This window comes from Hoplias malabaricus, chromosome 4 (assembly GCF_029633855.1).
Source record: "Hoplias malabaricus isolate fHopMal1 chromosome 4, fHopMal1.hap1, whole genome shotgun sequence".
Lineage (NCBI taxonomy): Eukaryota > Metazoa > Chordata > Actinopteri > Characiformes > Erythrinidae > Hoplias > Hoplias malabaricus.
The window spans coordinates 15,043,552-15,057,185 of NC_089803.1; the positions used below are offsets into that span (position 1 = coordinate 15,043,552).

General features: G+C 41.7%; 1 protein-coding gene across 1 annotated transcript in view; it reads left to right on the top strand.

Annotated features, from left to right (window-relative positions):
- Nucleotides 1–6,616, top strand: part of clic1 (chloride intracellular channel 1) — an 11,776-nt gene extending 5,160 nt beyond the window's left edge. Inside the window, exons 4-6 of the mRNA XM_066668294.1 lie at nucleotides 522–628; nucleotides 1,939–2,120; nucleotides 3,128–6,616. Of these exons, the coding sequence (XP_066524391.1) occupies nucleotides 522–628; nucleotides 1,939–2,120; nucleotides 3,128–3,289 (451 nt within the window). The 3' untranslated portion in view covers nucleotides 3,290–6,616. The remainder of the gene's footprint in view (nucleotides 1–521; nucleotides 629–1,938; nucleotides 2,121–3,127) is intronic.
- Nucleotides 6,617–13,634: the final 7,018 nt, after the last annotated feature.

Below are 13,634 nucleotides of genomic sequence, written 5' to 3' on the forward strand. Positions count from 1 at the left end.
CAACAGCAGAGCTCTCTGACAAATAGTGTTTGTTTAAGGACACTACAGTAATTCTTGTTTACGGACTAATACTGTAATGACATAATACAGCAGTCTGGGGCTTGAGCGTACTGTAATGGCAGCACACACACACACACACACACAAGGAGAAACCTCCCAGGTTCTTATTATACAGAATGCTTCTTTTACACAGTGATAGACAACACCGTAGGACACAGAAAGCTCAGAACACACTCAGTTGACGTGGACGGAAACAATCCACCTTAAAATATTAATCCTCACAGGAATACATACAGAGGTTCCTATCTAAATGTACTGAAGATGTGGCCTGGAGGGCGCTGCTGTACCTTCAGCTGGGTCACTGACAGAGTACTGACTCTATCTGGTGTAAAGGGAAACTTGGATCAATGAGATTTCCATTCACTTGCAGCTTGTAGTTTCTAAAACAATATGAATTTGCATATTAATGTTGTTATTCCTAACCCTGACTGACCTTTCTCTGACCCTGCCCCCATCTCCAGGTACCCTCGACTCGCTGCCCGAAACCCGGAGTCCAACACCGCCGGCCTGGACGTTTTCTCCAAGTTCTCCGCCTACATCAAGAACTCCAACCCTGGGATGAATGACAGTGAGCATATGTTTTTATGGGGAATGTTTTTTTTTTCACGCCGAGGGTCTTCAGCCACTTCCATTGAAGCACAACTGGTTGTCACAACAAAACAAGTGCCCGTAGGGAAACAAAACATTTATTTTCTGAATAATTTCAGCTGAGAACACAGTAATAAACTTGTTTTATCAAGCAATGAAGGAACACGGGGGCCGATTAAGCAGATAGTCTCTGTAGGGCGCTCAGGAGTGTCTGAAAGCCTGTGATTGATGGCAGATGCCTTCAGAAGTTTGCAGATGCCAGCTATTCTCCTAAACTCAAGGGCACTAATAAGGATTTGTCCCCTTACTTCTTCAGCAACCGTTTCTCCTCTTCAGAGCAGGCTTAGAGCGGTATCCTCCGGCTCATGTGCAGCTGCTCCAGGACGTCCCGCTTCATTTCCTGCTCCTCTGTGTCTGTGCCAGAGACAGAACATGCAGATGTTTAGATAAATACACAATAGTCCACAATAAGGGTTCAGGTCCGTACTCTGTTAAACACCCCACACTACACAAGAAAGAGTCCTTGGGCTAGACTCCTACGTTTAAAACAATAAAGTAAAATAGGTAAAGGAGCATTGTGCTATATTAGGATTCATATCGTCTTTGAGGTTTGGACTAAAATGGTAGGAGTAATGCAGCTCAGTGCTGGAAGTGATGGTAGATCGTAAACATCATAAAGAGGAATCCAAAACCCTTCCCTGACTCTTCATAAATCTGATGCTGAGACAAAGTGGGCCACTTACAATGGCCAAACCCTGTGGGATTTGTAGGTACTTGCTCTACAAACGTGTGTGTGCCAAACCTAATCCAAATCCAATGTTCCAGGATTACAGCTAAACACTAACTTCCTGTTAACACACACACACAAGCTTGTATCTGTGATTCGTGGGGACATTACATAGACTCCATTTCATTTTGTGGAAACTAATGATTAACTTTTCCACAAGTAATGCTCACTCAACTTTAATCATCACCTTAACTGTAATCCTAACCCTAAACTTAACCCTGAAACTAACCCTAACATTAAAACAGGTCTTCACCTTTAAAATGTAATGCTTTATACTGTCCAAAACATTGTGAGTGTGTAAACAGGTTTTGGTCCCCACAGCGTGATATATTCCTGGTACACACACGCACACACACACACACACACACACACAAAGACACAGAGTTTACAAAACATGGTCTAAACCTTATTAATGGCCAGCCAGGGGAGTGTCTATTCTGAGACTAGACTTTAATTGTGTTTGGAAAGCTGTATTCAGTTATAATTTTTGTGTGTGTGTGTAGACCTGGAGAAGGGCTTGCTGAAGGCTCTGAAGAAGCTGGACGATTACCTGAACTCTCCTCTACCTGATGAGATTGACGAGAACAGCGCCGATGAAGTCACCACGTCGACCCGCCCCTTCCTGGACGGTCTGGAGCTCACACTGGCCGACTGCAACCTGCTTCCCAAACTGCACATCGTCAAGGTAACAGATGTGTGTGCTGTACCTGGGGTGGGCCTGGCTATTTAAATATAAACATAGCACAGAAGTAAGAACATTTATGTTTTTGGTAGGTTATTTCTTTGTTGTAACAATGCTTCTTCTTGGCAATAAATCTTATACCGTTGAGAAGCCTGTTAATTTCCCTTTTCAATGGTGCCACATTTGTAAGGAACATGCCTTTGTGGGAGGAGCAGTAGAGCTGAGGATGTGGGTTGCGCCCAGGAAAAAAGTTTGGTGTGTGGTGAGTGGGTGATTGAAGTTTGAAGAAACAAGACATTGGCAGTTTAACAATTTGTTCATTTAACAAACAGGAGCCTCAGTAGCGTGTGGAAGAACCACACAGAGCCACAACAGCCTCCGCCTCCTCCTCACGCTGGTCACCAGCCTGGTCACTCACTGCTGTGGGATGGCATCCCATTCTTCAAACAGCATTTGTTGCGAGTCAGCCAACGTGGTTGTGTTGGTCACTCTGGCACAAACACTACGCCCAAGCTGATCCCACAGGTGTTCAGTTGGCAGGCCATTCCTTCCTCCCCCCTCCCACATTCTGGACGTAGTCTCTGATAAACACTGCTCTGTGAGGGTGAGTGTTGTCACCTTAGAGTTAGAGTTTCTAGAGATATCTTGGAGATAGAGTTCGGTCCAAGACTGTGGAGATATGGGATTGACACTGGTTGCGTTAGCTCCAGTGATGACGAGCCTCGTTTTTCCAGTGAGGGAGATGCCGCCCCACACCGTCACAGAATAAGATGTTTGGCTTTGGCAGACATCCCACATACTGAGCTCTACTGCTCATCCCACAAATGCATGTCCCTTACAAACGTGGCCCCTTTTAGAAGGGAAATTAACGGGCTTTCCAACGGTATCAAATTTTTTGCCAAGAAGCACTGTTACAACACAGAAATAATCTACCAAACACAAATTTCCTTACTTTTTGTGCTATGTTTATGTGTATGTTCATGCATTGATTCTCTCTGTCTCTGTCTCAGGTGGTCTGTCTAAAGTACAGGGGTTTCTCTATCCCTCGCTCTCTGTCTTCACTGTGGCGGTACCTGGATGCTGCTTACGCCCGGGAGGAGTTCTCCTCCACCTGTCCCAGCGACAACGAGATACATATCGCCTATGCTTCTGTCGTAAAAGCACTCAAGTAGGATAGGAAACACACACACACACAGGTATACATATACATGTGTCGCCAGTGAGCTCAGGTGAGAAGGGAGAGTTTTAAACACATATATAAACACACACACACACACCACACACATTTGTATATAATCACAATATTTTTTCTTATAAACGGTTTGCATTTCAAGAACTGTTAAAGGGAAGATTCACTGTTTTATTTCTAAGCTTCTGCATGTGTTTTAATTTGATGAGCTCAAAGCCACTGTTTGCAGAAGCTCTAACAGCCTCTAACTCACTCTGGCACTTTCACAGTGAAAGCTACGTTTCATTAATTCCTTTTAAAAATTTGAATTTTCTTGGGACAATTTGTGAGAATTGATACATTTTCGCAGACAAATACTTGCTTTGTGTACAATTTTAGCCAAGTATTTGTGGGTTTTAGTCAATACTTTTAGTACTTTGGCTGAAGTGAGAGCTCATATTACATACAGCAGCTCACTATTCCTTTCAGGAAGTATCTCACAGACCGTATGTTAAGAAACATCTGTCTTTGTCTCTTAACAATCTCTAATTTTGTTAGTCGTAGTAAAATGGATCAGACTCTACAAGTGGAGCTTGTTGTAAACTGTTTGTTTCCTATCACTGTGTAAAAGAAGCTCTGCTCTGCCTTTTAAACTTTCAAAGCAAAGCTGCCTTTGTTTGTTTGTTTGTTTGTTTGTTTGTTTTTTAAATAGGAAACATGGCTGGTGCAGTTGTGAAAATGCAGTGAATCTTTTCTTTAACAAACAATGAAGGATTTTCTAGCAAAGTCAATGCATAAAGGCCCAGATTTGCACCAGAAAGACAAAGCCTGGATCAGTTCTTCCCTCCTGTCACACTTCTGTCAGATACACATCCTATTTGGTCGTATAGTCAAACACACCTGTGCTCAGGTATGTGCCACCTCATCTCCCAGCTGTTAAACGTGCTACTCTGGTTTCACCACCATATGTGTTGGTCAGGGCATAGCGTTATAAGTTCTTGATAAAACCGAACTGGTTGTGTGTCAACGGTGAGATTGTTTTCCTTTCTTTGTTTAATGCTTGTTTGGACACAAACCAAAACCACCTCTGCTTTTCCCACACTGAGCTTTAGCCACCTTCACTTTGTGTTTCTTAAGCAAACACACATGCACGCCAACATAAGCAGGTGTCTGAAGCAGCCTGTCCGTCGAAACTCCAACTCTGCAGCGTGGTACATTTTATACTTTTAGTCATTCCTTTCCTAAAGGATTTATACAAACCAACGAAGCAAGAGCCTATTATATACAGTATTACCATTTAAAGGGACTCGGATTTGATGCTAACTGCATAACTCAGGGTTAGGGACGTGAACCCAGTCATTCAGAGTGGTTTGAGGTGAGGATGCTTCACAGTGGGTGTGAATGGAACCCAACGTCACAAACACAGCCCCCGCCACTGAAGTAATTATTAAAAATGTCGACACAGTATCATCGAGTCACAGTCGTGTTTTTACACACCCCGGTGAAATTTCATGTTCTTTCAATGTCAGGAAGCAAAAGTAAATGGGACGTTGTTCTGCAAACTGGTCACACCTTGCTGCTTTTCAATGTAATTGCATCCTGAAATGTCCAGACGTATGTTCACTGTAGTAGAAACGTGCTTTATTCTTAACAGCTTCTCTCAGAACTACTGTAAGACACCGTCATAGACACGAGGCTGTGAGTGTGGCCACACTTCATGTAATAACGGGCATCTGCTTCCTATCGCCACCACTGTGAAGCATATTTAAGCTTTTCTAGAATCAAATCTTTTCTGGATCACTTTGTTTTTTAGATCTGAAGCCTTTAATTTAGTAGATCTGCCATATGTTTGATAAATGAGTGGAATTCCCCTTTCACTGCCTACAATTCATGTGCCTCTGCTGCTTATTTGCAGCCTGTCCATCCGAGCACAGCAAGACAGTGACGCTTGGCTGTTGTTTATCTCCTTTTTTTGGAGGAAGTGAAGCAGGGAGTCTAGCTGTTTCACTCCTCCATGACTCTGATGATTACAACAGTTTTGAGGTCAGTTCTAACGGCGATAGCAGACACATTTAGGACAAATCTGTCTCGCTTTAGCTTCCTACGTCTCAGTTATGGCTCTGGTAGATGTCGTGTGGCCAGACATGGGCCGAATATCGATGTGACCCAGACCCTTTTTAGCTTGTTTTAACTTGGAGATCTGATCTCAGATCAGTCTGAAGCAGAGACGCTGCGGGAGCGGTTTCTGACAGGAAGCAGTTGCTTCAGAACCTTCACACTTTCCTCTTTCAGTGCTCTCAAGCAAAGCGAAGGGCTTAGCGACCGTTTTAAGACAGTAACGTCAGCGATGAAGCAACAGTCCAACTGCAGCCGTTTGTAGATTTGAATTACGGCACCACGTGCCCTGCTCATGATGAAGTTTGGAGACTCTGAATGGTTATTGATTTTGCGGATTTTTTTAGTTAATTATGGGGAAAGGTTCTAATGCCATATTGTGATGGGCCATCCATCCATCCATCCATTATCTATAACCGCTTATCCATGTGATGGGCTAATCTTAATTTATTAATCAAGTCATGATTCCATAGATGGCCACGTTGGCCACCAGGAGATCCTAATTTCAGTCCCTCAGCCATCCACTGGATCCTCCCTCGGTCTCCCCCGTCACTCAGCATGATGTTAGCCGTCTTTTTATCTGATGTAACAGACTTGGAATTTTTTTTAAAAAATATAAATTTTGGCGTGTGTTTGTGTTCACGTTTCCCAGTCGTGCACACGCTGCTGTGGGCGAGGTGTTCAGGGCTGGAAACTCTAGAGCATAGTCAGATCTCCTCAGGCTCCCCGCTCTCGCCGCCTCCTCCCTGAGGGAAGCAGTAGCGGTGGGTGTTGGCGGCCTCGTTGCTCAACATCAGCTCTGACTGCGCTTCATCATTACCCACACACACACACACACACAAAAATACATACCCCTACAGTTTCAGATACACACCCACAGCTGCTGAACAGATACAGACACACGCTCAGTACAGAGTCGGAGGAGAACCCAACACCTCCAGCAGCGCACAGGTGCTACAGCAGCTCTTTAACTCTTACAAGTCTCCAGTTCTTAATGCGGTTTTATTATGCTTTCATTTATAATGTGTAATGAATTTTACCTTGACTGTTTATGCCTCCTGGAAAAAAAAAATATATAATACTGAGCTTATCTTTATTTCTTAAAAATGAGATCCATTCAGATTCATCTCTTAAAATCGCTTTATTATAACTTAATTATTTAATTAATTTTATTACTGAAATCCAATGACTTAGAATCCCATAATTCCAGGGGTGAATGCACAACTCAGTTACATGAGACAAAGTCTGGATTCTCCTGGTCTAATGTTCCTCCAGTACAAGTGGAATTAATTTTTTAAAAATATTTAAAGGAATACTACGTAATATTTATACCATAAAATTAAAGCTTTAAAAATCATTGCGATGCTCCATTGAGCTGTAATCATGAGAATGTAGCCTCTGTTGTTTCTACTCAGGGCTCAGCACTTCAGAAACTGCACTGTAATTTTTGGAGGAGGGTGGGTTTTTGTCCTGTGAACAACACGTTATTGGCCTACCAAAATGCATCCGTTAATTTCAGTAATGAGTAACGGGAACGTTTAAACAGATGTAGTAGTCAAATGTACACATCTTTAAAATGTAGTTGAGTAAAAGTCAAAAAAGCTGTACGTCGAATTGATAAAATGTAACTGATGTAATATACAGGTGTTTGTAAAATGTAGATGGGTACAGAAACTCATGTAAACATACTTTCTTACTCTCCAGCCCTCTGTAACTATGACTTAGCTTCTTATACTGAGAATCTAAGTCACTATTTAGTGATTTAAATTCATAAATGTGAGAAGCTTGCTCATTATTATGAGATGCTAGGACAGTGAAGCATGTCATTGCAAAGACCTATTTTTGGCTATTGTTTTTTTTAAACTGCGGAAACAGGTTTTTGTAGCTTCAAGTGTGAAATATAAACATTTGAACACAGAAGAAATAGCAATAACAAAAACATGACGTAGATCAATGACAATAGCTGAGGTTAAAAATGGAGGCAGGAGTTCAGTGAGTGCTCAGCAGACTCGGATTCCCATTCTCCTAGCGTTTGCTGACGGAAAGCATGGGAGCCGTCCTGAACGTTAGTGGAATTGCTGTTGCTGGCACCTATGGTTATCAAAGCAGTGAAAAAACCCGTCTTTCTAGTTGCAGCAATTGCTGATTGCGGGTTTAAATCTGTAAAGTGGTGAGAGCAGAGAAAGGAGAGGGGTGTGTGAGGAGTGTGGATGATTCTCGGTGTGGGTTTAAGCACTCGGTGTTTGGTGGAAATAGCTTTAAGCCCTGTTTGGACAGAGTTGGACAGATTGACGTGGCATATTCAAACAGACCTGAGTTCACAGAGACCCCGCCTCGTTGTGTGAACTGTGGGATTATGGTTCTAACAAATTAGCATTTTCTGTTTTGTTTTTATTTTTTCACGTTTTATCAAGTCGACCTTTTGGTTTTTCGCTGTTGCCTCTTGTTTCCAGTTGCTTTGTGCCTCATCACAATTGGATGCTTATGCTTTTTTGCACAACAAAATCTTGAACAGGGACAAATGTCTTGTATTAATCCAGGTTTAGTGTCAGTGTCAGGTTTCACTGAGCAGAACTGCTGGTTTGCTGATCTAGGATCAGAGTATAATCAGTCTGGAGGACAGTGGTGCTTATTGAAAATTTAAATGAGTCAAAGCAAATAAATCAATGCCAAAAACTGTATTAAAGGAGTTGATAGTGGGGGAAAAAATCATATATACAATTTTGACCTCTTTCCCCTGGTTTCAGAAATTAGCTTAGCCTTAGCGCTAATGCTAACTCAGAGTTGAGTGGTACCAAAATCACTGAGACACTGCAATATTTAAATTTCTGACTCATACAAAGCTAATATTGTCCAAACCGTGCTTATGTCAAGAGGTCTGTTAGCTGACATAACAGAATCGGGCAGTTTGTTTTCCCCTTCAAGCGTGTTAAAGTCAAATGACGTGGTGTTAGCTGCTTTATCACACTGTGGCATTGCAGATGACTAAAACTGAATATAAATAAATAAATGAAATATAAATGGTGTAGATTTGTCAGGCTGCTTGCACCACTGATTCAGGACTGTTTCATCTGACACAAGATCAACAATAAAACTAATTGGGTTAAGTGGGTTTTGTGTTCAACACCTTAGCCATGTTAGCGTTTCCTAATCGAACACAAAGCTTACATTGTCCACACTTTCTTTAAAAAATAAAAATAAAAAATAGGAGCATGTCTTAAAATTTCAGACGTCTTTTTATTATTGTATCACAGCAATGATCTTCACTGTTAAATTAAGGGACCAATGTGTTGTCTTAAAGAGTTTTAGCACTATCTCTAAATATGTTCGACATGAGCAATGTTGACTGAATGTTCGTGGAATTGATAACATTTTTAATTTAAGGGATCTATCATCGCTGTCCAAACTGAAACATATTTTGTTATTTATGTTGGGTTTTTAAGTTTTAACACAGTTTGAAAATGCCAGCTGCTATCAACACTGTGTCCACATGTTATGAGAAATGGTCCAAAAGAAATGACTCACAATCAGAAGTAGAATAACTTTGTGTTACAATGATTTTCAAGGTCAAATTTGAGAATTTCGTTCTTCTGTAACGTTAATCTTTTGGAGATTAAAGTTTTGTTCTGGCAACAAGAATGTTATATTGTTTTGGTAGCACTTTACCACAGGGCTTCAGTCATAAGAAATGTGCTAATCTCAAAAACCCGTACACATCTGTAAAGGCTAAGCCGTTAAGGGTTATTATTATTTATTTTTTACGGGTGTTTTTAATACATCTCTTCCACACAAGCAGAGTTTAAGAAACCTCCATCAAACTATGATAAAAGTACAAGAGTCAAGAGTGTTCTTCTGCAGCAACCTCTCCTCAACTAGTTGGGGGCGGGGTCTGTGATGTGGGAGTGACCTTCGTAACGCACTCTGACCCCTCATTAAAGTATAATTGAGCAAACAAAGAAGACAATGGCACACACTCTGATGTCAAACAATGTAAAATCTTCATTGGGGGCAAAACCTGCGGAAGGTCAGTTTTTAGTGAACATTAATGTATTCTGCTTTTGGACGAAAGGTCAAAAGTCAAAGAAAAAGCATTTTAAAGCAATTAAAAATCCACGTACGTGTGGACGTCCAGCCAGCGCCTGTGGTCATTACACGTCAGAGTTGAGCTGAATGAAGCAGGCTCTGTGTCACTGGGGTAAAGAATGACAGCCTGAGGGTAAAGTGTTATCAAGTTTGATGTTTTTTTTTTTTTAAAGAAGTTGCCATTTCATTATCATTTCATGTATAGTTTTTCCGCTGTATGTTATGAATGTTCTATCTCTGTATTTCTAAGGTGACTCAATGGCATCACTGTTTCTTTCTGAAAAACAGTCTGAGTCAAGTGCAAGGTGAGGTTTTACTGTAAGACGCACAGTAAGAACAGAACGGAACACAATTGTTGTGCATCATGAAAGAGGAAAAATATACAGCCCCCCTACATTTCTGTGCCTCTTAACTGATGAACTCTCTCTCTGAGTTCACTCCTCTTTTCTTCTTTTTTTTTCTCCCACTGCTTCTGCGCCCTTCTCTTCCTTCCTCTTATTTTTTTCGTTGATTCATTCTGTTCCTCCTGTATATTTCAATCCTGTGCACATTCCTTTGTTGGTAATGCACTTAAAATACACACAGGGTGTTTGAGAGTCTGTATCAGAGCAGTGGAAGTGGCCAGATGTAATGGGATTGATTAAACAAACTGGCGGGTGACAATCAAATAGAAATGTGTTTTTGTATCTTTTTTTTGTAATTGCAAATTGAATGATGAAACAAATAGGCCTTAATAAAGAGCATGTGGAAAATCCCAGTGGAGCTTGTCTTATTTCATCTGTTGTTAATGGTGATTAACTGCATTTGTCTCGTTTGCGGAAATTTGTTCATATTATTTTATGCATTTTGTTAAAGTTGAGAGAACGACCTTGTGGCCTAAGTACAATGTACTCAGTGTACTTTAAACACAGCAGCAGAGTGCAGTTTCGGGTAATGAAGAACAGCTTCTAGTGTAAGGTTCAGGGTGATGTTATGGGTTGTGAAGGATGTGTTTGAATGTGGTTACCACTGCCCTGTGAATAAGATGAAGTTAAAAATACAGCAGTTACTTGTGTGTAGTGCATAAGGAAGATGACTAGTGAGGTGCACAGACTTACAGACACCTCTCATATCCAGTCAGTTAGGCTACTATTGAGCCTAAATAAAATGAGCACTGCAGTCCAAATTCAAAACAACTGAACCTCCACAAATGAGCGCAAGATGAGTGTAAGAATTCTGAACCTTCAGTAAAAAGCATCACTTGTTTAACTTGATCCGTCTTTAGAAACGTTAAAAACATCACTGTTAAAATTGAACGTTGTCTGTTTCTGTCATCTGTGAGGAGTGTGGTGTGTTCTCCCTGTGTCTGCGTGGGTTTCCTCTGGGTGGGTGAATGTCTGTGAGGAGTGTGGTGTGTTCTCCCTGTGTCCACGTGGGTTTCCTCCAGGTGACTGTCTGTGAGGAGTGTGGTGTGTTCTCTCTGTGTCTGCGTGGGCTTCCTCCGGGTGACTGTCTGTGAGGAGTTGGTGTGTTCTCCCCGTGTCGGCGTGGGTTTCCTCCGGGTGCTCCGGTTTCCTCCCACAGTCCAAAGACACACGTTGGTAGGTGGATTGGTGACTCAAAAGTGTCCGTAGGTGTGAGTGTGTGAGTGAATGTATGTGTGTCTGTGTTGCCCTGTGAAGGACTGGCGCCCCCTCCAGGGTGTGTTCCCGCCTTGCGCCCAATGATTCCAGGTAGGCTCTGGATCCACCGCGACCCTGAACTGGATAAGGGTTACAGATTATGAATGAATGAATGAATGTTTCAGTCATGATCGAGTTTTCTGGGGCACTTGTCAGTCGTCTTGTTCTGATTATGTATTAAAGCTCAGTCTGCCCCATACCACCATCTTGTCTAAAGTGTGCTCCTTTTTGCAAATGTTCACCCTAGTGTTTATTTTCAGGGCCGCTGTTTGAGGCTAAGACTGAACCGTTTCTGATTTTGAAGCTGAAGAGAAACAGAGAGTCAAACAGGAGTCTTCAGCTCAGATTATATATAGAGGAAAGGTTTTCTGTGGTATGTGCATACTGTGCGCACACACAATGAGAGAGAAAGAGACCTTCACCTATCTTGATCCAGAGAGATTGATGAGAAGGAGAGATAGACCCAGAGAGGAGAGGGACAGGTAAAGCCCAGGTGGAGTATTGAAAAGGAAAAAAGATGTAGTGATTGGGGAAAATAAGAGAATGACAAAAAAATAACAAATGAGAGAGAGAGAGAGCAAGAAATAGAAAGAACAAGCGAGGCAGAAAGAGAAGAGAGACCGCCTCTGCCAGGCCTTGCTCTGCATGTGTGGTTTTGCCTGTGTTTGTTTTTAGACTTCCGTTCATTCTCTTAAAACAGCTCTCTCTCTCTCTGTGTGTGTGTGTGTGTGTGTGTGTTGGCTGTAATGGCTTTAGCTCTGTATGTATGTAGGACACTCTTTAAGATAACCCTTTGCTGGTTAATTTCACCCACCCTACACCCATACTCTCAGTTTCATTATCTCCATGTAACATACACCTACACTGATCAGCCATAACATTACAGCCACATTCTTCTTTCTATATTCACTGTCTATTGTCTCAGCTCCACTGAGCACACAGGAGCACTTTGTAGTTCTAAATTCACAGACTGTATTCCACCTGTCGCTCTGCATACTTTGTTTTCTCAGACTAACCGTGTTCTTCAGTGCTCAGGACGCCCTCAGAGCAGGTATGATTCCGGCAGTGGATCGTTTTGAGCCCTGTATCGGCACTGACGTGGTGGTGGTGCGAGTGGATCAGACACAGCAGTGCGGCTGGAGTTTCTAAACCCCTCAGTCGACAGCGTCCTGTGTCACTGATGAAGGACTACACATTGTGCAGCAACAGATGAGCTACTGTCTCTGATTATCTGTGGCCAATGTCTCACACTCACCCAGTCATTCACACACACTCACACCTGTAGACAGTTTCACTCAGCCATTGTGTTTTTAGAGGAAACACAAAGACACAGGGACCACACCACACTGCTCACAGACAGTGACCCCAGGAAGAGACTGCTGCCCTTTTTTTAAAACTCTTTATAACAAAAGATGTTTTATACAATGTTTTTAATATTATTAATAATATGTTTAATTTGTATAGCGCCTTTCTCAAAATTAAGGACAGTTTTCATAGAATAAAGAAGAAAAAAAACCCACAAAGACAGGACAGCAGATTAGTCAAGGTTACAAAGAATGAAACGTTGAGAGGCTGTGGCAAGGTATTCCCCAATCTGGTTCTGAAACGCTAAAGGCTCTACCACATACTGAGACGTATTTAAACTCTGAAGGCCAACATTGAAAGACCCAGGGGAGCGGGTTGGAGAGAATGGATAAAGGAGTTCAGTTAAGCATGAGAGTGCAAGACTGTGCAGAGATTTGTGAGAGAGTAATAGGAGTTTGAACTGTACACAAAGTGAGACAGGCAGCTGGTACAGTACAGGAGTAATGTGGGTGGATTTCTTAGTGTAGGAAATTGTTTTATTGGGAATACCTATAAGGAGGGAGTCACAGTTATCAAGCCAAGAGGAAATGAAAGCGTGTATCAGGATTCCTGCGTCTTGGTCGGTAAGCATAGGCCAAACACAAGCAAAGTTACGTAAATGAAAAAATTACTTTTTGACAATAGACCTGATGGTTTAAATGAAATATTAGTGTCAAAAAAGTGCAGTGATTATGACCACAGATGAGGGTGAAACATACACTCCATCAAGACCGAGAGAAGGTAGACGATAAAGATGAGAGGCCCAAGGACAGAGCCCTGTGGCACTTTGAATAACAGAATTATGTGATTTGTGTTTACCAAGTGTAATGAACTGGTATCTATTTGAAATTTTTAAAAAAGTAAACCAAACAAGAGTTGTGTTAGTAATACCATTGGCAGATAAGCTGTATTTTAGTAATTAAAATGAGGACTCAAATAAATATGAAGTCACTGAATGAACCAGTTTATGCTCCAAAGAGTAGGTGTCTCACCATGTTTTAAATATCTTTAGAGCAGAAACTCTGACACATTCAGGCCACCAGGTGTCAGTGTAATGACTGTTTTATACATGAATAAGACTCCCTGGGAAAAAATGACTGATTGCCCCTTTAAAATGATGTTCCAGTGTTTTCTACCTAATCCTTC